Source organism: Vipera ursinii (genome assembly GCF_947247035.1).
Source record: "Vipera ursinii genome assembly, chromosome: 1".
Lineage (NCBI taxonomy): Eukaryota > Metazoa > Chordata > Lepidosauria > Squamata > Viperidae > Vipera > Vipera ursinii.
This window is the reverse complement of record NC_139512.1, coordinates 68,788,932-68,814,649: the sequence shown is the minus strand read 5'-3', so window position 1 is coordinate 68,814,649 and position 25,718 is coordinate 68,788,932. Positions and strand designations below refer to the sequence as shown.

The 25,718-nt window shown below is 40.5% G+C and overlaps 2 protein-coding genes across 9 annotated transcripts in view; one reads left to right on the top strand and one right to left on the bottom strand.

Annotated features, from left to right (window-relative positions):
- MIDEAS (mitotic deacetylase associated SANT domain protein) overlaps positions 1-16,131 on the bottom strand; it is an 81,005-nt gene extending 64,874 nt beyond the window's left edge. For 2 of the 3 annotated variants that reach the window (XM_083350571.1, XM_083350574.1), the window contains exons 1-2: positions 16,050-16,131; positions 7,920-8,056 (exon numbers count right to left, since the gene is read on the bottom strand). The gene's annotated coding sequence lies outside the window, so the exon portion shown is untranslated. Of the gene's footprint in view, positions 1-7,919; positions 8,057-15,981 lie in introns of all 3 variants that reach the window. The other variant, XM_083350573.1, reaches the window with a different exon arrangement.
- Positions 15,850-25,718, top strand: part of PTGR2 (prostaglandin reductase 2) — a 28,750-nt gene continuing 18,881 nt past the window's right edge. Inside the window, exons 1-2 of one of the 6 annotated variants that reach the window (XM_083350583.1) lie at positions 19,475-20,434; positions 21,232-21,482. In XM_083350583.1, coding sequence (XP_083206709.1) covers positions 21,466-21,482 — 17 coding nt within the window. In that variant the 5' untranslated portion in view covers positions 19,475-20,434; positions 21,232-21,465. Of the gene's footprint in view, positions 16,139-19,474; positions 21,483-22,251; positions 22,553-22,874; positions 22,984-25,718 lie in introns of those variants that run through there. The other 5 variants (XM_083350586.1, XM_083350585.1, XM_083350587.1 and 2 more) reach the window with 5 other exon arrangements.

The following is a 25,718-nucleotide window of genomic DNA, read 5'->3' as shown; positions in this document are numbered from 1 at the left end:
CCCCCACCCCACCCCCGCTGCCAATCCTCAACAGAAATGTTCGCAACAATGAAAACCTCGGACAGGAGGAAGAGCGCCGCCAGGCGGGCAGGCAGGTGTCTTGCTCGACTGTGGCTTGGGGGGCACTTTTTCCAGTGCCATTGTAACTTCAAACAGTCACTAAGTGAACTGTTGTAAGTCGAGGACTACCTGTACTTCATCACTTTTTTCCTTTTTTTTTTTGGTCATCAAGTTTTTGACACCTTGCGAGGCGACTGGTGATACTCAGATGTTGCCATATCCTAAAAGTGGTACAATGGGTGGAAAGGTTGAAAAGCCCTAGAGTAGACAACATCACCACCAGATGGATCTGTAGCTAGCTGGCAAACCATACTCACCAAGTAGTCCTCAATGGCACCACATCCACATGGACAGAAGTAAGCAGCGGAGTACCACAAGGTTCCGTCTTAGGCCTAGTACTCTTCAATATCCTCATAAAAGATGAGGAAATTGAAAGGGAACTCATCAGATGACACCAAACTGACAGGAGTAGCCAACACCCCAGAAGACAAACTCAGGATCCAAAAAGATCTCAACAAACTTGAACAATGGGCCCTATCCAACAAAATGAGTTTCAATGTGGAGAAATGTAGTTTTACATTTAGGCAGGAAAAATCAAAGGTACAAGTACAGACTGGGCAAGACCTGGCTCAAAAACAGTAACTGAGAGAGGTAGTGGATGATCACTTGACTATGAGCCAGCAGTGTGCAACAGCAGCAAAAAAAGCTAATACAATCCTGGGTTGTTGTATAAACAGAGGCATAGAATCAAGATCACACGAAGTATTAGTACCGCTCTATAAAACCCTAGTTAAGACCACACCTGGAATACTGCAGCCAATTTTAGTCACCATATCACAGAAAAGATGTTGAGAGTTTGGAAAAAAATAAGAGAAGAGCAACTAAGATGGTCAAAGGCCTAGAAACTAAAACATACAAAGAAAGGCTGCGGGACTTGAGCTTGGCTAGTCTGAAGAAAAGAAGAAATAGGGGAGTCATGATAGCAGTATTCTAGTATTTGAGGGGCTGCCACAAAGAAGAGGGGGTCACGTTATTCACCAAAGCACCAGAGGGAAGGATGAGAAACAATGGTTGGAAACTGAAAAAAGAGAGAAGCAACCTAGAATTAAGGAGAAACTTCTTGACAGTGAGGACAATTAACCAATGGAATAGCTTGCCTCCAGAAATTGTAGGTGCTCCATCCCTGGAGGTTTTTAAGACGAGACTGGACAGTCACTTGTCTGAGATGGTATAGGTCCTCCTGTTTGAGCAGGGGGCTGGACTAGAAGAGATCCAAGGTCCCTTCCAGCTCTATTCTATTCTAATTCTATATCAGCAAAGGGCAATCTCAGCTTATTTGATGAACCTACCCACGTATTATTTTCATTCTCAAAGCTTTGGGCTTATTTCCCTCTCTTACTACTTGAAGTGTAATGAGTGGTTATATGGTAAGGTGTATGATCTGACTTTTGAATTGTGTTACCAAGCCTTGGCATTTCCTGTATTCCCTAAAGGAATTCATTGTTCTTCATTACTTCAGTGAGTTGTGTGACGGCAGCCCATGCACTCAAAACTCTCAAGAGAGGTTGATTTAGAAGGACTAACAGAAGCCACAAGGAGGGGAAAGTATAAATTACTACAGTAATGCCTTACCACTCTCCCCCATGAACTTTTGTTGCTTCTCTCAAGAAAAGGAATCTGAGTGTTTTATAATTCAACAATATTTGAGAGTCAACTGTCCCAGTTTCTCTCCCAAACACAAAATCCTCTTTGGAAATGTTAAAGGAATAGTTAGAAAATCCATTTTCACCTGGACTCTAGAAGAAATCTCCAAACAGCTCTGTGAGTCAAAGGGATTGTAAACGAGTGCATGCTACAACTCAAAAATGATGGGAGTCCTTGACTTCCAACCATTCGTTTAGTGACTGTTCAAAGTTATAAAGGCACTGGAAAAAGTGACTTATGATCCTTTTTCAGACAACTGCTGCAGCATCCCCATGGTCACATAATCAAAATTTGGACACTTGGCAATTGACATGTATTTAAGACAGCTGCAATGTCCCGAAATCATGTGATCAACTTTTTTGACCTGACTAGCAAAGTCAATGGCGAAGTTAGATTCACTTAATAATGGTGTTACTAACTAAACATTTGTGGTGATTCACTTAACAATTATGGCCAGAAAGGTCATAAAATGGGGCAAAACTCACTTAACTCTTGTTCATCAACAGAAATTTTGGGCTTAATTGTGGTTTTTAAGTCAAGGACTATTTGTATTACCATTGCAGTAAGTGCAGTAGTTTCTTTCACTTAATTTTTAAAGAAATGGCAGATTAGAAATGTACCTCACTTTGATTCTATTCCCCCCCTTTTTCCCCCCAACACTTTCCATTAAAATAACAGTAAATAAATTCTCTAAGGCAATCAGGCTACTGCAGAGGTCACTTGAGGGGGAAGAGCAGAGACAGGAAACATTTTTGCAAGATTTTGCAACTATTCTCCATTTCAAATTTGCAGCAGAGCACTTAAGTTCTCTGCTAAAACAGAAGCAGGCAATCTTTTGTCCTTGGCTTAATGTTGTGTGTCCTTCAGCCTAAATTTAAGTGTTCTCTGAAAATGATCAGTTAAGTTATGTCAAAACTAAATGGCTGGATTCCTTGCAGTGTAAAGAAATGAAGGAGGAGATGAAACAATAAAAATGACAGAGAAATCAAGGCCTATTCTCTTTAGCCCAATCCTTATTCACTACCAGAGTCTAGCTCTTAAAAAAATGTAGTTAATAAAATAATATACCGGTAATAAAAGATTGATGCTTTTAATGTGTTAACAAAGTTTTTCAAAAATACATATGTTTTCAAACTTTAGTGACATAGATATATTATTCAGACTTCTGAAGCAAGATTTTTATATTGCTTAACATACTTTTTAGGGAATGTGTTGCAAGAACTATTGTAGTGGTACAAGTAATCCTCATGATCAGTTGCTTAGCAATTGATTCAGTTACAACAGATACCAAAAAAGGGATTTATGACCTAGATTTGAAGCTCTGACATCCAGGACCCCTCGATGGTCATGTGATTGTATTATGGACGTTCAGCAACTGACCTGCATTTACAGCCATTTGCAGTGTCGTGCAGTCATATGACTAGAATTTATGGTGTTTTTTTCCCCAGAAACCAGCATTTACTTATGTTTTCTGGCAAAAAATGCCCCATGGCAAATAATGGGTTCACTTAACGATCTCAATGTTCACTTTACAACCATCACATATCCTTAACAACTGCCATAAAGAGATTATAAAACTGAGTGCAATCACGTGATGACCCACTTTAAAACTATCATGACTTAGGACCGAAAGTGCAGGCTCAATTGCAGCTGTAAATAGAAGATTAACTATGATAGATAATGCAGGCTATTTCCATATCCGTTTATTCAATCCCAGTGAATCAAATGGGTTTTATTACCAAGAGATCATAGATAGAAATTCAATGCAATCAGTGGTGTCTATGAGGCTCACATTCACTTTTAACAAATTAATTGTAGCTAAACGCCACTGTGTGGGAACCTCTACTTCCTGACTCTCCAAATGCATGTGCAGTTCTCTTTACTCCTGCCAATCAAGGACCACTGAAATCAGGTAGGGACCATTGTAAGAGGGTACAAAAATTGTCATTCAATCACTGCTGTGCCTCCTGTGCTACAGCAACTCCTTAGACTTAGTGATTGCATCTGTCAGCATCTCTTCTGGTGGGCAATATTTCAGTTTGGTAAGTCTCTTCTTGAACATTGTGCCCTACCCAAAGAGGTATTTGGTGTCTATAAGATTTGTTTGATTCCTTATCTTTCTATTTTCTTGGCTATCTTTCTTCTAGTAACAGATACCTACAACTAGATAGCTGATAGTGTACAGTATATCCATCTTCATTTTCAAACCAGTCATAAAAACAGTGATTAGCCTTATCTCGTATGAATGCATGCTTGACATGTATTTGGTTCAGATGTATCAGTTTTTCATTCTCTAGATGCTTGCTTCAGCCAGATGCTCTCTTGAAACTTGCACACTAGATCTTCCTTTCCTGTTTCCTCAAATCCAAGGGGCCTACAGATGTACTACTTAATTTATTCATGCAAAATCAGTCTTTGTATCAAGGTGATCTACTTGTATTGCCTTTATGTTGGGCTGTACTCACAATATTTCTCATGCCAAAACTATATTGCAATCTTTATTACATTTCTTGGTATATCAGGCTTACCGTATTTTATGAAGCTAGACACCCTATTCTGCATCCTACTTGGTCCTGAAAACTCATCTGCATCACTTTCTCATTCTTCTGTGTAGTGCTATAACCTACAGTCTTTCTCCATTTTCTCTTTTTAGTAATATCCTTTTTATACCCTTTTATGTGGGCTTTTCCCCCACTTGCTTCCTCTTGGCATTGCAGGATAGCCTTTGTAGTAGAACCCCTACGTTGGGCCTCTTAGAGCTTCTAGATGTGCTGTTTCAATTTCCCCTTTTGGCTCTGCCATACAGTTCACTCCTGAACATGTGATGAGGTTGCCCTTCAAAGCTTGTGGTCTCTCTTTACTGTTTGCCTGGATGTGGTGAACAAAACTGGACTTCCCATGATTACTTTCTTTTTTCTATTCATCAAGATAGGCAATAATGCATATTTTAATTATCCAACCATCACATCTAGTTCAACTAGTTTCTCTGTTCTTTTGGCCCATGTACATACAGTATACATTACAACGAAACAGTTTTATTATGTGCCCTAGGCTGGGCTTCCTTCTGTGCCGTGGCTCTTATACATTCCAATTATGGGTTTCACTGGAAGCTTCTTTGGTAAATACAGATAATCCTTGCAAAGTTAGAATTGACTGATTGAACTTTTTAGTCCCACCCAGTCTGCCGTTACCACCGCAGCCACACCCACCTAATGGGCCACACCCACCCAAATGGCCATACCCACCCAATTGTCCACACCCACCCGGCACCCGCCAATACATAAGTGGGTTTTGGGTTGCAGTTTGGTCTCCAAAAGGTTTGCCATCGCTGTTCTATACCATCCTGTTCTGGAAAATAGCCACTCGTTTTATGCACAATTCCTTGCTCTTTTACATACATTTGCATGTTCCTTGTACATATTCACCCTACTGTCTACACACACTTGAGATTTTCTCCCAAATGTATTACTGGAGCCATATATTCTTTAAATTTTTCCAGTAGGACTCTTTCCCTTGAGCGGTAGAAAAATGTGTATCTTATGTAATAATTTCTGAATATGAGAGTAACATGCACTGGCACACGTATGTTGCTATAAGCTTAGTCCTTATGTTTTGTCTCTTTTTCATATCTCTTCACATTTATTGGCCTAGTGCCTTTGGCCTTTATACAACATGCACACCTGCACTGATTCTCACATGGCTGGCACTCTAGTTCTTTGGCTAGGTCCCCTAAATAACAAACTGTATCTCGGTCTCTGGATCAATTCTTCAGTTTCATTTAGTTACACAGTGTTTGTGATTGAAACTCTTTGAAGTTCTTGCTTTACCTTCTGCCTAGGCTAATTCAGAAGGTCTTATTTTTCCAGAGAACACCTTTCGCAAGGAATCCTCCATTCTCACTTACATAATATCCTTTCTTTGTGATATTTTAGTGAGAACAGACTCAACTTATAAAGCTTTTTAGCTGATAAATTAAGCACCTTTCCTTTGTCTCATGTGCAACAACATTTTAAAGGACTTTTCCTAGCCAAGGTGATCATTTGTTCATTGACCAAGTAAATAGTAAATTGATGTTCATACAATTCAATTAACCCTATTATTTAAAATGAAATTAGAAATGCCAGTAGAATGAAAACAGATGCCATCTGCCGGCCCATGTGTATTCTCATATCATTATCCTTTCTCCTTTCTAGCCTTTTTTTCATTGGGATGAGGTGAGCCTCTACCTTGGAATATAGTCTAACAAGTATTTCTTGTCTCCCTTTCCTAGGGTAACTGGTTTGCAAATGACCCTAGCCACTGCAAATAAAGCATTTCCTTTCTTTTTGCCAGGCTTTGTAAGTGAACAGTTAACTGTTATTGGCATTCTCTCTTGAGTTATGCAGATTGTAGTCTTGCAGGTGTTTTATTATGAAATTAGTATTCATTTCTTCTTCCATTCCTATTGTATGTTACCTCAGCCTAGTAACTTCTGGCAATGAATTTAAAATGAAAACAGTTCTTACTTTGTAAGCATCTTTTTCCTTTCAATATGATTTGTTATATCTTTTTTAATTTAGATTCCCCCTCCTTCAGACAATTTGCCTGTTGAATTTTCTGAAAAGATGCACTTTGCATACTGTCAATCTTATTTTTTATGTGTGTATGTTTAAACATTTCTCCAAATGTCTTTGGCTAATCTAGAGCTCTTAAATGCACAGTAATGGCTATTTCCCATCCAGCAATCATCCAACTGCTGTATCACTTGCAACATCCCATTTCTTGACTTTTCCCTACTTCTGCAATTTTTGTTTTGTCAGCCCAAAGTGATTCCTTGCGACTTTAACAGCATTCCCCTCTTGAATGGCTAGAAGGAGAATTCTGGTCCTTCCAACTTCTCTCTGGTTGAAGTCAGGGAACATGTATTTTATCTGTGTGTTTCCCAACTCAATCAGTATGCTTGGAGATGCCAGTGGATTGGGAGTGTCAGGTGCTGAAGCGCCCTCTGCTATCAGGTCCCTCCTCTCATAGAGCCTCCCCAATTATCATACCCACCGGACAGCAGGGCAGGGTTGTGATCAGAAAACTTTGCAGTCACCTTGGGGCCAACCACAATGGCAGAATAGTTTACCCAGGTTAATTCCAGTCCAACCCAAAGCAGTCCAAGACATTTCCATTTGAGATGCACAATGCAGTCTTAGATCATTATAGTTACTTGAATGTGCCCCTGGAGCAACTGCAAAAGGAGGTGCTACACATGGCTGGACATTTTAGCTTGGATCTGATCAAGTGAGATTTCTGGTAGCCACAAATTAAGGTCGAGATGTGCTGGTATGTTGTAACTATCCATGCTGTCTACCACCAAGTTAAAGGTGTTCTGAGCAAACTACCAGCCTCCTGCAACTTCTGCAGTGTTCCAATATTTGAGGGGCTGGAGAGAGGGAGGGAGGGAGTCAACCTATTTTCCAAAGCACCTGAATGCCAAAGACTAACAGATGGAAACTGATCAAGGAGAGATTCAACCTAGGAAATTTTTTTAAAAAAATTCCCTGGAAAAACATGGATATTTCCCTCGCATCTCAAACCCACCTTCCAAAAAAACCCATTTCCTCACTTTATGCTTTTCATCTTGCCTGCACACAAGCCCTTCCTCTTGTTCTTTGTCTCCTTGCTGCTGACCTCAAACCCAGCTTGTGCTTAACTTCAGTGCCTTAGACTGACTTGCAGACATACGAACACACTGTGACTGCACCTTAATTGCCAAACGCTCAGTGCATTACTGGGTATAATGCCATGTTATTGGTTCCATGACGTGGAAAGATATAAGATACTTTAAATTACACATACATATACGACCATCGGTGGCTCAGCGGTTGACTCTGGGCTTGTTGGCTGAAAAGCCGGCAGCCCAGGTTCAAGACCTGAGCGCCACATGATGGGGTAAGCTCCCATCCTTGTCCCAGCTCCTGCCAACCTAGCAGTTCAAAAGCATACAAATTGCAAGTAGATAAATAGGTATCACTTTGGTGGGAAGGTAACCTCGCTCCATGATGTCATGCTGGCCACATAACCCTGGAAATGACTTTGCACAGCTCAATGGCCTTGAAATAGAGATTAGCACCACCCTCTTTAATCAGTAATGTTTAGTGGAGTAAAATCCGCAGGGATTCCTTTACCTTTATCTTTTTATAAATGACCATCAATTCCCATTTTTGTTCCATTATACAAAAGGACTCCTCACAGATCTGCCAAGGCTGTTTTCCAGGGCTTGATACGTGTATTTTTTCCTCCACCCCAGTCTGGTGGTTTCTATCTTGGAGACAAGAATAAATATTTCAAAATGCTACATCCTTTTAATTATCCTAAAAGGATAACAGCAAACTATTAGTGGCTTCTATGCCATTACATTCAGCCAAAAATGCTAAACATTAAAAATAAGTTAAACAATATGCCGGTTTTATCATATCTAAATTTCAGGGCATCTTCCTTCTTCCTAGCAGCATGTTAATTGGAAAGAAAATAATTGTGCCTCATATTTTCCAAACATATTCTGATAAACTAAATCGTGGGATCTTTAAATGAACATTTCAAGAAAGGCAAATAATGTTGACAGCAAACAGGTCCAGCTGTGGTCTACTGGTATATCCATGTTGTTTGTCTTTATTTCAAACCAAATTCTGTAGTCAACAACTAGCTAGGCATACACATAATTACTGGTGCTTATTTTATTACTTTAATTTTAAAATGTATTATTCTGTAACGCAATACAGTAGTACTGATCCACAAACAAGACATATGGCCATATAACAGCAGTGGGTGAAGTGTAAGAAACTGTAATGAAATCTAAGATCTAAATTTATATAGTCGCACCTGGTAATGTTACATCCTTAAATGGAAAAGTGTTTTTCTTTATGTGTGATTATGGAGAAAACTGATTTCAAAGTGCCTCCATGCATTCTAACAGTTCTATTATTTCTATTATACAAAATATCCAGGAAATACAAACTAACAGAATTCATAGTCTCTTGTCTTCTGCCATTTGGAGTGATGTGTCCAATAATCTCCAAAATTCTGAAACTACATTAGCCTTCTGATTTCCTTAGTACTGCAAGCACAAGGAAGATTTTAGTGCTAGCCCCTGCATTTTAGACTCCAAATTCAGATTTTCATCCAAGCCTTTGCTTTATGCAGGATAAAGAAATCACAATCGTACCAAGACAGCATATTCAATTTACACCAAACATTGGAAACATACCAAGACTTCTTCCCGCCAAAACTGATTAAACATTTTCCAATAAAATCCTTTCTGCTTCACTCATACAGTTAGCATCATATTGTGCAGTTGTTCTAGTTATGCATCCTGTCTCCCACATACTTCCGTACCTACAATAGCTGTTACTGTTACTATGGCATCAAAACAGCCATCCATAACTTATGCAACCCCCTTACCCCAAATGAAAAGGATTCTCTAATATTAGAAACAAAGCTGGACATAATATGGTCTGGTGAAGCTGGTAAAGGTTCCTCAGCCCTAGAACAAGGTTTAAAACTGGGTGAATTTACTATGCTAAATGTAACACGGAATGTAGAGCTGTGTGCCTTCTACCTCTTTATCTGCCATAGTAATCACACACATTAGAAATCTAGTTGCAGAAAAAAAATGCAAGGAAGGCTTTACAATACACTGAACATAAAACAAGGGGGAAAATTGTTTTAGTACTGGATTGCTTAAAAATAAAGCTCTGAAAATTTATTATTTATAAAATTTATAAAAATTTGACACCATAACCAATAATCCCTTTTTTCCATTCGTTCAGTGTCTCAATTTATGCAAATTTGCTTTATGCCAGGTTTTTGAGGCCCATAAACCTAGCAAATAAAACCTGTATATGTTCACCTTTGTCATTTTTAAGATCTCCAACTCTGCATTTCAGCCTAGGGCTAAACATTATCTTACCATGCCACTTGATATTTCAAATGATATCACAACACAGTCACCCTTTATCAACAAGCGTAAATGGGTCACTATGTACCCATGTTGGTAGATAGTTGGATCTTTGCCCTCAATTACAATCGCACCTGCTTAGTGAAGTTTTTCACATAGAGGCATGAATGTTCTGAACAACAAAACGTACCACTTCATAATTTAGAGACTGAATAGAAATAATGCCCTGACCAAAAACTCTCCTTGATTTAACACTTCGTTATTTTTGATCAGATTCTTCTTACCTTGGGACATACGATCACATATAAAGTAGGATTTTTGCACTCATAAAGCACTTTCATTTCAGCAGTGCTAAAGGGACCAAACTTGTCTTACAAGATACAGTCACCTAGCTAGCCTACAACTACTGTGTCCAAGGAAAGGTACATTTCTTTGGTCTATAGCCAAAAATAAATAGGTAGAAAAATAAAATCTTTGATATCCTACTGACATCTCTAAGCAAAATAGACAATGTTCAATGATTTCCCCCACCAAGTTCCTTTTGCCAAATGCTGTTTTCTACTTAACTTTAAAAAAAAAGAATTCACAACTTGGGTTACCTTTGAGTATTATCTTTATTTACAATAATACTTTTAGGCTCCTTGGAATCCTGTAGGTATTCTTAGACAATAAATATGTTGAGAAATTGTAACTGAGTGGTTCATTTGCAAGGATGCCCACATAACTAGAAAAGAAAGTCAAAGCTATCTGGAAAAGTTTTCTGAGAAGTTGGAGATAGCAACCATGCCAGTTTGCCATCTAAAAGAATGGCAACTCTCCAATACCCCTTGTGGCAGCCATTTTGTGAATAGGCAAGCTCTGTCAAGAAACCCTAAGAAGCTTACTTTGACTCCTTTAGCCCAAGTCAGTCATTCTCCAAACAGCTGAATCGGGTAGGAGCTTAATTGACTTCTCTGCTTTATTGGCAAAAATCTAGAAAGGCTCCACAAAAACGGACACTTTCTATTCATTCTATCTCTGTACCCATTTTGGAGCCACAAAAGGAGTGAAATGGGGGCAAAAGTGCCAACCAGTTTGTGCCACTTAATTTTTTCTTTTTCTCAAGGGCAGGTAGATAGGTAGGCAAGTAAATCCTGTCAAGAGTAAGAGGAAAAGTGCAGGCCTCCCAGCCCATTTTGAAATAGCTGGGAGGACTGTAAACATGCCATTGGATGACTAATTGGCATATCACTGTCTGTGCACGGAATGGAAGAAAATAGGATGAAGATAATCCTGAATATATTTCTTTGTGAGCTCAATTTGAGAGTAATATCTTTAAAATTCTGGTAAGGATTTGATTCTAACCATAATAAGTATCCATTTATTTACTTAGTATCCCATCTTTATTGTTTTTACAAATAACTCATGACAATGAACATATCCACCACACTTTCCTTCTCCTATTTTTCCTACAACAACAACCCTGTGAGATGGGTTGGACTGAGACAGAAGGATTGGCCCATAGTCTCCCAACTGGCTTTAAATCAGGACTTGAACTCAAGGTCTCCTGTTTTCTAGCCTGCTGCCTAAACCACTACACCAAACCTTTCCAGCACTTGAGACAGCCCAACATAATAGATCTTATTTATACCATTTACATTAGTATAAAAATTCAATATATTTTTAAAAGAACTTTGGATAACCTTGCAAGGGAAACATGGCCACTAAACCTTATCCTGAGGGTCAAAGCAAGTACCTCGCAACGTCACATGACGTGTTGCGATGTATCATGACTTTTTTTCCATTGCCAGCAATGGGGTGGGTGCGGTTTCAAAATGACGCATCTGGCCCTTTGGCCAGCAGTTTGACACCCCTGACTTATATGCAAGCCAGCTGATTTTCTACGATGCATTAAAATATTTTCTTTCCCAAAGGCAAAGCAGCCCATCTGTTTGTAACTTTGAACAAGCTGATAAGAGCAAATGGTAGGAAAAACCACATCTATTGCCTGTGCTCTGCCTCAGAGCAACATGCCAGAATTTTTCTTGATCATTGCCTTGCAAGAAAGAAAGTCCTGCCAATGACCCAAAGCACACAATCTGCAAAAAGGTGTGGCTGAAGTTTTCTGTTAAGAATTACTAAACTATAAAATGCATTCCAGCATATATTATTTCTTTTGGCCACTATGTATTTGTTCTTTTATAACACAGGATCTCAAGGCAAAAAAGTACCAAGAAAGAAATCTGATTTTTGTACTGTTATACTGTGCAAGAATGCAATACTGAGTAAAAAAGAATGCAGTATTGAGTAAAATGTAAAGTCAAAAGGACATTTTACCCTAGTCTCCCTTGGTTTGTATCTGTTACAATCTGACCTTGTGTATATAATTACTGTACTGAAAGACACATGACTTGTTCATAAGGTTGATACATGTATATAAAGTTATATTACTTCCAATTTTTCTTTAATTTGATGACACTTAAGTTTCATTTGTTTTCTTTTTTTACACATATTTTATTAATTTTCTAGTTTTACAGTCAAATACTTAATAGACAACATGTTGCTTGAGTCTATTAGTAATTCAATGGTATATATATTAACTTCATGTTTCATTTATGTTTTCAACTGGAAATCTAAAGTAAACATATAAACATCCAGTCTAACATTTATTGATTCAGTTTACTAATGAGTCAAAAACTCCTATTCTTTTTTTTAAAAAAAGTATTTGATCTTTATACAATATTCAAAACTCATATAAATTCAGAAATATACAAACCATACAAAAATTGTATCTGATTCTAAAGACATGTAGGAACTCTCTCACAGTTATGCAGTTATAGTACTTTGACCAGCAAAGACAAATCTTGTATTTTAGAAATCTGACAGAATTACAATGCAAAGGCTGAACACAGAAGAATGACTGTAACAAACTAGTTTAGAGATAATCCTCTATTTATGACCACAACTGAGCCCAAAATTTCTGTTGCTAATCGAAAAAATTGTTAAGTGAGTTTTGCCTCATTTTACGACCTTTCTTGCCACAGTTAAGTGAATCACTGTAATTAAGTTAGTAACACGGTTGTTAAGTGAATCTGACTTCCCCATTGACTCTGCTTGGTAGGAGATCACAAAAGGTCATCATGTGACCCTGGGACACCACTGCAACCGTCATAAATAGAAGTGAGTTGCCAAGTGTCTGAATTTTGTCACGTACCCATGCAAAAATGATCACGTCACTTTTTTCAGTGCCATTGTTACTTCAAATGTCACTAAATGAACCACTGTAAGTTGAGGACTGCCTGTATTTTATTTTTAAAAAGGTTTATGTTTAGCCAAACTCACGATCTTGGATAAGGTGGCTAGAAGGTACCATTAAAATGAATTATGCATATGCCATGCTGACTGAGAATGATGGAAGCTGCTTTTAACAACCAGTCCTTAAAACCTTTGCTTATTTCTTTCTATTAAAGAAGCAGAAAATTGGGCTAGGACAGAAGTTCTCAAAGTGTGGGTTGAGACCTCCCAGAGTGGTCATTAGCAACGCGTGTGTGTGCGTGTGTGTGTCACTTTAAAAAAAATGATCAGTTTTGCACAGGCAGAATAGGACATTATTTCAAACTGGTTTGTCTTTGCTCCTTACTTTGTCTGCATAAGCCCCAATGGATACTAATGATGCTGCAAAGCCTCTAAGACGTCTTGTGATATAGATTAATATTTAATTCTTAGAAGTGTTATACTTCTTTCTTGTCTGAACTTAAACCAACTGGGAAAATTTTTTTATTCATCTGGGTTACAGAATATCCATTTATGATTTTAGGGGGTACAAAGTTTCATATTGCTGGGTTAGAATATTTCAATAATTTAATAGATCTACTGCACAGGCTAATGTTAATTGGCTAAGAGAAGTACTATGCTAAAATGCAGCTGGCTAATCAGTGTGTCATATAAACCCAGTCAATGTGGTTAGCATATTGTTCAGTTAATTAAAGAAGATGCCCTGGATTGAGCCAAATGGAAACCGCTTTGCCAACAAGTGGACCCTGCCATAGCATGGGAATAATGTTAGGAAGAAGAAGATTGCTCTGTTAATTATGGGCCAATAGGTTGTGCAAATACAACCCTTGCTTTGCCTAGTGAAATATGCTGGACTAAACACGGAAGCCAAGAATATTATCTACTATTACAAATAGTCTGCCCTATGGTTCAGTAGTAGCATGATAAAAGCAGGCTTCTCTGCATACTGAAGTTCCTTATATTAAAAACTTGGCACAGTGAGGCAGCTGCCACATGGAACTAATTAAAGCATCAAGTATGTTCAGAGTGGGTTGCTCTTGTAATAACTTTCACATAATAAAGCTGTCCTTTACCTGTCACAGATATGCCAGCAAATTAGTGCGGTCCATACTGACAGTGTACAGGACACATTAAGGACATAGATGGGAAGTATGCCCAGCTTTCTTGCCCTCCCCTCTCCTTAACATAGGATGGCACTAAATTTGAGAAAGAGGCAAATCTTGATCGATTGCTAACCCAGTGATTTTAAACACCTCTCAACACTTGCTCTGCTTTTGTGCAAGTGTTTGTTTTGTATAAGTGAATTCAAAGGAAGCCCAATTATCAGCTAAGAGTTGGGCTGCTTTTAAACACAGGTTTAGTGCTGTTCTAAAAGGGCACTAAACCACTGTTCAGAAGCAACCCAAACAACAGCTGAGAGTCATGCTATGAAAGAGCATGAAATTGTATTTTTTTTTCTCTCTCTCTCTCTCTCATTCAGCCCTCAAATCAGCTCTTGGTCAAATCAGCTCTTGGTCTCTGCGCCTAACAAGTACTTAAGAAGTAGAGCCCAATTTGAAACAATGGATACTCCTGTTGCCCAAGGCCAGAATGCCTCTGGAAAACAAACTGGGAAGGGGGGGCAGGGAGGGGAGGCTATCCATACCTACTAAAGTGGCCACCTCAGATGTCACTGTGACCCTGGTGAGTGAAGCATGTGAGATTATACTCATGCAACCCACACTACTTGTTGCCTCTTTAAAAGTGAAAGCACCACTTTATGCACCACTTTAACCCTGGGAAAGCTAAAAGGGACTTTAAACTCCTGTAGGTAAAGGTTGGGATTGAGATTAAGAGAATGGCATGCCTACTTGCCCAAAGAAAAGAAGTTGCCAGAACATACGTTATAAAAAGCGCAAGTGGGGAAATGCCCATCTTTAGCACATTTTGTTTTGTGAACTTATATTCTGCATTTCAAATGGCAGGTTTTCTTTAAGCCACTTGCAGATTTTACAAAGAAATACTTACTGTAGGAAGACAACAACTCCCTGCAACATTTCAGTACAAGCGCTCTGCTCCCTACACCTTGCAAAGTTGCAATCTCTCCAAAATAAGCCTTCGTCAGACTTACCAGAAGGCTTGTCGGTATTATGTAAGGCAGTGCCACATGTCAGTGGGTGTTGGGAGAGAGCTCTCTGCCAAAGAATCCCCTCCTCTCGAAATACGAATCAAAGACAGAGCAGGATAGCCTCAAACATTTACCCGAGGCTATGTTGCAACCCTGAGCCCGAGTAGGCTTCTCTTTCTCCGTTCGCGGCGAGAAACAAGGGAAAACCTGCTCGTATTCCAAGAATGACGCCTGATCCTCGCTCACGGGGCAAAAAAAGGGGCATTTTCGTACTGACCTGCAAGGCAGGAAGGGCTGCTTCTAGTTGGCGCTTGCAGCCGCGTCCCGTATCTGGAAGGGCCGCTTCGCTACCTAAGCTTCCCGCTCCCTCCCTCTATTAACGGCAGCAGCAAAGGAGGTCACTCAAGGGAAAGCTTCGTTCGGGAAAGCAAGGCCCCAAGATCCCCTTTCACGCGGAAGATCGTAACAACTCATCGCCACCCGTTCTGCTCCACGGTTTATTCCAAAGGGTCTTCAAACTTGGCCCTTTTATGACTTGTGGACTTCAAATCCCAGAATTCCTCAGCCAGGCACGCTGAGTTAGTTTAAAACCTGAGTTAGTTTTAAAAAAAAAAGAACAACAACTGCCAACTCGTGACAAGGGCTTTCTTAACTTTGCAAAAAAACAACAACAACCCCTCCCCACGCCGAGGGTTCAGTCGGCTGCCCAGGCCGCTGGCTTTTGCAAAACAACACCGAGTCGCTCTGCTGTCACTCACTCGGCGCCTGCTCTGCCCTGTTCTATATTTGCATAGTCAACGCACGCCAACCTTCTCTCTCTCTCTCTCTCCTCGTAAACTTTCTCCTGCAACTTGCTCGGCTTGGAGGGGAGCAAGGGCAGAAAGGAGCAAAACCCAAGCCCGGATTAAGCTACCTGCTGCAGAAGCCCAGGGCACCGAAGAGCGGTCGCAACCCCAATCCAGCGCGGAAGGACGAGCTCACCTCAACAGTCCAGACGGGAGGCAAAGGCGCCGCCGCCGCCGCCGTCGTCAACCAGCCAAACCAAGCCAGCGCCAAGTTCGCCTCTTGCGGTAGGATTCTGGGAAGGCGTCACTTCCTAGAGTGGTAGATTCCGAAACTAGCCTTTTGCAAGTCGGTGCCACCTCCTCGCGATGCCCGGTTCCTCAGCTCGACCGGTCGCGTGAGAAGGTGCAGGACTTATTAAAAATGGTGGGCGGGTGATTATCGGGGAAAGGAAGGACGTTTTCGTATTGACAGCTCTTGGGATTCCTTGAACTGAGTTTAGCACAGCGTTTCCCAACCTTAGGAACTTGAAGATGCGTGGACTTCAACTCCCAGAATTCCCCAGCCAGCTATGCTGGCTGGGGAATTCTGGGAGTTGAAGTCCACGCATCTTCAAGTTCCTAAGGTTGGGAAACGCTGGTTTAGCATACTTGAAGCGCACTTTAGTCTTGAGCGACGAGTCCAGTTTTGCACCAGTTCTATTAAAACTTGACGCTGGCAAGCGTCCCAGACGAGCCCAGTTCCTTGGCACTTGGCCTCCTTCCTTTCAGTTTTGAGCAAGGTAATTAATGTTAAAAAGTTGCTGCCTTTCTGCAATTCAAATCCGGCCGAGTCGTTTGCTGCATGCTGCCTAATGCGTTCTTCCTCAACCTAACGCTCTCTAGGAGAGTTGGAAATAATCATAGCCAGAAATTTAGGGGTGGTCTAGACCCAACATCTGGAAGGTGCCGGGTTGGAGAAGTTTGGCCTAATATTAGACCCCCACCTGATGTCACTTCTCTGCATTAGATTTCCTGTGCTTTGATTTGTTTTTGTGCTGTGTGTTCCTGTCAGGATCCTGTATTCTTGTAGGCAAAGAGACAGGCTGTAGATATAGTGCACATATTAGCCTAATATTAGCCAGTCATACAAAGTTAATTTATGGTATATCTGTTGTGTGAACCAAGAACATTTGGATGAGTTATTCGTATGTTGTGTGAATATAGCTAAGAAATACTGCCTACTCTTCCATATCTTTCCCACCAGGTTTCAAAATGAGGGAGCCAGAATGATTATCCATAACCTGACATGTCCTTTCTCTGGTTGTGTTCATACAACACCCCTTATCCTTTTTCTCTGGCTGTGTTCATAGAAAAACCCTTATTTAACCAAAACATTGTTTCTAGAATTAACAATGGGTTCACACATTACACCACACAATTTATGTAACAGGTTTGTTTAGCAACAATGGATTAGGTTCATGAAATCATTAAGACCAAAAATTGCTTTGCCATAGCTAATATGACACACAAAGCCGTGTTAACTTGTGTGTCCTGGGCAAATTCTCCAGCACCTTGACAGTTGAGTTTTCCCCTACCTGAGCAGATCTAGAACCTTCTCCCAGCTGTTAATGCCTCTTGCAGACCTCCCTGCTTAGGCCTCTATTTACCTGCTGCCTTGTGTGAACCAACCTCTCTTTCCAAAGTAGTGGATGTGAATAGTAGAGGAGGATATGACTCCTCATTAATAGGAAGGGTCAGGAATAAGGCAATTGCTTATAGTACTGAGCCCAAAGGATTAGGATACAATGGTAACATAACTGTGAGTTGTGCTGTCATTTTGTGCTGTCATTTAGGAGAATGCTGGAACATGTGGTATTTGAGCTGTGTCTGTTAGCTGTTTCCCAATAGAGCTTATATATTGGCATAGTTGGCTTCTTTGTCTCTGTTTAGTGCCATTTTTTGGACTGGGTTAGTCTCAGTGGATATAACAGGTGACAGCTGTTCCATTTACATAGCAATAGCAAAACTTTTTTCCCAGCCCTCAGAGATGTCATTGCAATATATTTTCTAATCGAAAATAAGAATATTGTATACTCTTTTGCAAAGGCAGCTTGCAGAAATGACTAGATGGTTTTACTATGATAAAATGCATTGTTCTGGTATTTTTTACATATGGAAATAGTCAATAAAAAGGAAGATAGAGTAGGAAATAGTCAGATAGCACACTAGCTTGGAAGAACAGAAGTTTATAAAAATATATTGTAAAACTTTTTTTTCCTAACATGGTAATCTGGCACTAGATCAGTATTTCTCAACCCTGGCACAATTTTAAGATATGTGGATTGGCTTGGGAATCCTGGGAGTTGAAGTCCACACATCTTAAAGTTGCCAGTGTTATTATTATTATTATTTATTTGATTTGTATACCACCCTTCTCCCTAAGGACTCAGGGCGGTTAACAGTGACATAAATAACAGAATGCACAAATACATATATTGAAAACAAATTAAACCCTAATTTTGCCCAAATGCAGAAGATAGTTACCTTAAAACAGTAATTGCAAAAGAACCCGTCAGACCAGACCGGATTGCTCAAAGAGATATGTTTTTAGGTCGCGTCGGAAGGAGCGAAGGTCGGGAGCCATCCGGAGCTCAACCGGTAAACGGTTCCATAGGTCAGGCGCGCCCACAGAGAACGCCCTGCCTCTGGGAGCCATCAGATGGCATTCTCCGAATGGCGGAACCCTTAGGAGGCCCTCTCTGTGGGAGCGTACTGGACGGAGGGACGTTGACGCTGGCAGCAGGTGATTCCTAAGGTAGTGTTGAGAAACCCTACTCTATGTTATTTGGTCTTAGTGTCAGACAACGAAGATAAATGATCAGAAATATCAAATTAGCTTGCCTGAGGCCAAAACTGCATAGCAAGAGTCTACAAGTACAATTATTGCCTATGTGTTCCGCACAGTAATTATGTACTCTGAGCAGAATTCGTGAGTCTACAATGCAACTCTATCCAAGTTGAATTAGAAGCTATCCACACCAGATTGCCTTAAAGAACCACTTATTGTGTTTATGTATGCATTTTTTTCATTATTGGACTTTTGTTTGTGTTAGTTTGATGTTAGGCTTTTTATGACATTTCATGTTTTCAAGATACAAATTCCTGGAAATTGTTTTTGTGTTTGGCAGGATAAATAGATCAGTAATATTTAGACCACTATGGTGGGAAGGTAACAGCGTTCTGTGTGCCTTTGGCGTCTAGTCATGCCGGCCACATGACCACGGAGACGTCCTCGGACAAACGCTGGCTCTTCGGCTTTGAAACGGAGATGAGCACCGGGCCCCTAGAGTTGGAAACGACTAGCACGCATGTGCGGGGGAACCTTTACCTTTACCTAATATTTAGCTCTGATAACTTCCATTCCAGTTTCGACAGGCAAGGTTTAAAATGCATGCATACATTTTAAAAATGTTGACCCTAGTCATACTTCTTTTGAGTAAGCTTTCTGTAATGGGAATCCTGCTGTCCCAACCAATCTCCAACTTAATGCCGCTTTGCCTCCGTCATGAACAGCATGTGAAGTGCAGCTCTGTCAAGCTCTTAAGTTGCAAGCATACTGATATCCAAGTAGGCTTCAGTGGGCAAGACATTGGTAGAAAATGAATGATTTACGTGTTTTTATTAGAAGTTTGAAAGCATAACAAATGCTAATAATAATCTAGCTTTATCAAACTCTGAAAATCCTAGTTCCTTAAAGATAGCATCAGCATCTACAATGAAGAACTTTATGAAAATAATCACTACTTGACCATGAGAAAAACACCATACGGATAATAAGCAGACATATATACACACTTAAATGTTGATAATATTTATTTAAGTATAAGAACAGAGAGAAGATTTGGTTTCTTACTATCAGTCGTGTTGGTGACGTGGATTCTTGCAGAGCTTTTTAGCTGTTGGCTTTTCATTCCTTACATTTGTTCTTCTCACAACCCATACTGGGTTTTTTTCTTTCATTGCTGCAGCTGTTGTTGCTATGCTGTCTATACTGTTGCTATGATTTGTAAGACTTCTGCATTTGCTAGGTCATGGTTGTCTCAGATTAACAGTGATATCATTCATTCTGCTTGTAGTCTCCTGTCTCCAGTTTCTAAATAAATGAGAACAGTTTAATAAGGAATAGTTTCTGGGACCTAACACTAGGCTGTAGGAGTTGCCATTTTTACAAGGGTCAGAAATCTGAATGAGTTTGTAACACCTTTCCAACCAATACATGTATTAAAAATGTAAGCTATGCTCATAACTGTTTATACCTTAATGTGTTGGAAATGGTATTATCAGACTCCTTCTGATTTAAGGCCACAATAGACTAGCAAAGCTCTTCTCCTACAATGTCTATAATAGGGGGAAATTATAGCTACTCATATCTAAAAAAGAAAATATTGATTGATTGATTGATTAATTGATTGACTATGTGTCATCAACTCAGTGTCGATTCTTACCCAATATGTAGATAGATTTTTTTTCCAGGAACATCATTCTCCAACCTGGTCCTTCAGGGTTTCCAGCAGTGATGTAATTGAGTCAATCTGCCTTGAGGTTGGTTATCCTGTTCTCTTTTCCAGCACTGTGAAATTTTCCAGAGAATTAGGTCTTCACATAATATGTCCAGAGTATGATAATTAATACATGCTTACATGATAATTTGGAATGAAAATTAAAATACCTGTAAGCTAAGACCAGTTGGACTTAATATTTTATGGGAGACCACAAGAAAACTGCACAAATTATATCTATACAGTCAGACTTAACTTAGCTGTATATGGGGAAAAATAAGTCAGTAGCATTCTTATCTACAATGTGCCATATTGCTGCTTGTCAGCCCTTCACAGTAGACCAGACTAGAAAACTAAAGTTATGAATGCTGATATCAGTTTTATTATAAGGTTAAATAAAAGAATCTTTAAATTCTAAAGATGTTTTCTCCCCTCCCTTTATTTTTATGAGAACTAGAAAGGGGTCAAGTTTGAGACACTTTCTCAAATTACATTTCTTCCTCAGACTCAAATTTCTTTTATCAAATCAGTGTCTTCGATGCAGCTTTTCTTTTGTTCTCAAAGTCATTCCTATTACCCATTACATTTCTATGTTCACATAGCCCACTTACAGTGATTAACTGAACTGTTTTTTTTCTGTTCCTGAATTCATGTGAAACCTTCATCTGTAAATTAATTGCATAGATTTGGTTTGCCCAACACAGTAAAATATGATTGGCTGCTTTATAGATTACACTGAATCTGACTGAATAGTTAACCAGAGAGGAAGGTAAATATTTGTTCAGAACTACCGGTAGTATATTTGCTTGGAATAGTTTTCATTTATATACTGTCTTTCAGGTCAGCATTAACATGCAAGTTGGCTTAAACACATAGTCATGTTGTTGTTAGCTGCGAAGTCGTGTCCGACCCATCGTGACCCTATGGACAACGTTCCTCCAGGCCTCCCTGTCCTCTACCATCTTCTGGAGTCCATTTAAGCTCACGCCTACTGCTTCAGTGACTCCATCCAGTCATACCTATTTCCAAATAAGTATACTGACTCATTTCAAAAGGTTGACTGTGTGGCACCAAATGGCAGATTTTGAAAGGTTGCATTTTATTTTATTATTATTTTACTTTATGTTTGAGTTTGCTTATTAATTATGGTATTTCTATAAAATGTATGTAATACTGGATTTTTTTTCTTCTCGACAGTACAATATACTTGGTATGTCTGAATAATAAAAAAATTGACCATATTCGCCATTTAACTTGGTGGAAAATAATCCATCATGACACTTTTTTTACTCTACAGAACACTTAAAAATCAACAAGAAGCACATAGTTGGATATGCCCCTACTTTCTTTTTATTCACCCAGCAGCACCAATTTTACTGGGTGCTGAACTCCACTAAATCAGTGTTTTTTCAACCTTGGCAACTTTAAGATGTATGGCTTTCAACTTCAAAAATTTCCCAGCCAGCAGGGGAATCTAGATCTGATCTAATTTAATGGAGCTTAATTGCATATGTAAGATTTCATCTTAAAAAAACTGCAGTAATAAAAAGTGACCGTGAACTATAGCAGAAGACTGCAGTTCTGGTCTTATATATCCAGGACCCTTTCTTTCCAATAAACATGTGTACAGGTAATCCTTGACTTACGACCTCAATGGAGCCCAAAATTTCTGTTGCTAAGTGAGACAGATGTTAAGTGAATTTTGCCCTATTTTACAACCTTTCTTTCCACAGTTGTTAAGTGAATCACTGCAGTTGTTAGTAACACAGTTGTTAAGTGAATTTGGATTCTCCATTGATTTTCTTGTCAGAAAGTTGCAAATATGACCCCGGGACATTGCAACCGTCATAAATATGAGTTTGGCTGCCAAGCATCTGAATTTTGATCAAGTTACTGTGGAGATGCTGCAATGGTCATAAGTGTGAAAAACGGCCTATGTCACTTTTTTCAATGCTGTTGTAACTTTGAACAGTCACTAAATGAACTAACTATAAAACTAAGCTAGAATATTATTTTTCCATTACCCTTTTAAATGGCTTTGAGTAGTCTTTCATTTCCCTTTTAAGAGGAGGCTGGGCCAAACAGAGGCCCTTTGAGCTTTTTTTGCTTTTGTGACCTTCTCATATCCAGAATCATAGGTGGTTGGAGATTCAGATCTGGGGTGAGTAAATCTGGGGTTTAGCCCAGAGGAAAAAGTGGGATAAGTAAAGAAACCCTTTGACTTTGTGCTTCAGAGCACAAACTTCTTAATAGTTCTATGTTCCTTTATATTTCACAGTGTATTGATTGCTAATGGATTATACACTTAAATAAAAAAAATACTTTGTGCTAATGTATGCTAGATAATGACATTTCCCCACTCACCCCAAAATACCATAACTATTTAATATAGTATGAATTACATTGCACAATGTGCCCAATTACTTGCTGTATAATGATAATAAAAATGTCCATGTTTTCTCCTATCCTGAATTTCTCAAAAGAAGAGAAACTGGTAGACTTAAAGTGAAAACAGCCAAAGAACTGTCTTGGGGAGACTACTTGAAATATCCATCTTTCAGCCCAGCAAGGAGAAAACCTATATAAAACTAACATTAGTAGGAATGTGTAGGGAGTTATCTATAGCGCTTTTTTAAAAGAGAAACTTTGTAATGTTTGAGATGGGATGTGTGTAGTGTGTTGAAATGCTAAATTCAGAAGATTGCGGATAGGAATTATATGCCCAAACCACGCATAAAGTTTCTGAATAAGATCTGTCCCTTCCCAGGATCCAGTAACAGGGGTGTCAAACTCAATTTCATTGAGGGCTGCATCAGCATGGTGGTTGCCCTCAGGGGACTGGGTGGGTGCGGCTAGCATGGGCATGGACTACTGGGTGGATGTGGCTGTGGTGGGCGTGGCCTACTGAGTGGGCGTGGCCAGCTCAAAATTGCTTGCATCAGGGTGCCTGTGCAGGCCTGGGGCGGATCCAAGGGTCTCTGGCGGAAGAGGGTGGGACTGGGGCAAGCGCCGAGACATGGTCCACTGGAGGAGCCTCACCGTCCCTCTCAGGCCATGTGTGGGGGGCCCCCAGACGGTGGGGCGGGCTGCCCAGAGCCTTGGGCAACGGAGGTCAAGCACCCAGCCCTCAAGTTCAGGGACCCCGCAGCCCAGCCTATCCTAGCCCCACTTCCCCAAGGGGGCGCCCAGCTGTGCTTACCTCCTCCTCCTTGAGGCTGCTGCTGCTGCTGTGCTCACTCTTCTTGGCCAAGTTGCTCATGGTGTTGCGGGAGGGCAAAATGTGTGGGTCACAGGGAAGCCAACTCCCTCTCCATGCGAAGAGACCCAGCTTTGTAACCAAAGCATCCTCAGCGATAGGATGGGAGACCACCAGGAGAGGTCAGGAGGAAGGGACAAGGGGATGGCGAAAGGGCAGCAGGGCTGCTCGGGGCCAAGTGCTAAGGCAGGAATTCCCTCAGACCCTTCCTCCCTCTCATTATAATCTTATCTATCTTCCTTCCTTTTTTTCCTCTCTCCCTCCCTCCCTTTTTCCTTCCCTCCATCCATTCCTTCCTTCCTCCATTCTTTCCTCCCACCCTCCGTTCCTCCCTCCCTTTTTTTCTCTCCCTCTCTCCCACCCTTCCTTCCTACCTGTTAGGCATATGGTGTTAGCCTACAATGTTGGGTTGAAAATATATTAACCATAATGCTATGTCTTTAAGAAGTTAATTGGCCAATGGGTGTGTAAGTGTTCTCATGGCCATAAGAGGAAGCTAGGAACGTAGCTTCTCTCTCTCTCTGAATTCACTTCTCTCTACTGTTACTGTTTTTGCTCTGCTGTTGGTTTACTACTGTTGTAAACCTGAACTGTGTATTGACCTCTGGACCAGTAAGAAGACTTTGTAGTTTGGACTGTTGCTATTGTTTATGACCTGGACTGTTTATTTTTTGACTGTGCATTTTTGTTCTTACACCACCTCAAAAGTAAACTACTTTTTACTTTTATAACTCAGTGTATTCTTGTGTGACTTTTACTGCTCTCAGTGCCCTTCCTTGTCTGTGCAACTCTTTGGTAGCACAAGGAGACCTCTACTCAACTAAATTCCTTAACACTACCTACCTCTGTTCCTCCCTTCCTCCCACCCTTCATTCCTTCCTCCCTCTGTTCCTCCCTCTCTTTTTCCCTCCCTCCCTCCCTTCCTGCCTATCTCCATTCCTCCCTCCCTTCCTCCCACTCTTCCTTCCTTCCTCCGTTCCTCCTTTTTCTCTCCCTCTCTCTCACCCTCCCTTCCTACCTCTGTTCCTTCCTCCCTTTTTTCCCTTCCTCCCTCTGTTCCTCTGTTCCTTCCTCCCACCCTCCCTTCCTTCCTCAGTTCCTCCATTCCTTCCTCCCACCCTTCGTTCCTCCCTCCCTCCATTGCTCCCTCCCTCCATTCCTCCCTCCTTTTCCCTCCCTCCCACCCTTCATTCCTCCTTTCCTCCCTCTGTTCTTTCCTTCCTCCATTCGTTCCATCACCTTCTCATCTCTTTCCTTCCTCCGCGTTCAGGAAGGGGTGATGGGAGGGGGAGAGATTGCCAGCACTGCCATGTTGCCACCAGTCTTGCTATCCCATGTGGGCGGGCGGGGGCTGTCCCGATGAAAGGAAAGCCTTGTGGCTTTGAGGCTGGAGGTGCTGGTGGGAAGGAGGTGGTGCTGATCTATAACCTGGTTGCGTCCATCAAAGCCAGAATGCACTCAGCCTTAGATCCACGGGGCAGCCCCACTCTGCCCCCCTGGGCACATGCGCAAACAGAATCCGGTGCCCCTGCTGGCTGTCTTGCCCCACAGGCTGACTTCACCCAGGAGCCGGCACTGGCCGTCTCCTGTGTACACATCCAGCGGGCAGGACAGAGGCGGCGCGTTCTAAAGACTGAAGAAACACAGTCTTCTGCACTATTTCCTGACAAATGCTCCAAGCCATGCTTTATTGTCTGTATTTTTATGGATGGGTGGTGCAGAACTACCGGTAATAATTCAATCTGCCCTCCTCATATAATTTCCTATAATTTCACCTCATTCTTTCCCTAAACAAAGGTACATAGCTTTTCATAAGCTAGGGAATGCATTTGCTGAAAATGGAATTCCCCAAAGTAGAATGCAAGGACAAAAATAATAAATATGTTACAAAATTTACATTGAATTTTATTTATATTAAAATTGATATTATTGTTTCCATTTCCCAAATTTATTTTTTTTCCCTTCCAGGTATGTTAAGAATATAATTGGTTAAGCAGTTTTGGAGGGGGCCTGGTGTCATACCCAGAAAATACATAAGGCTCTTAGTTATACAGGTCTACCATAAAACCAA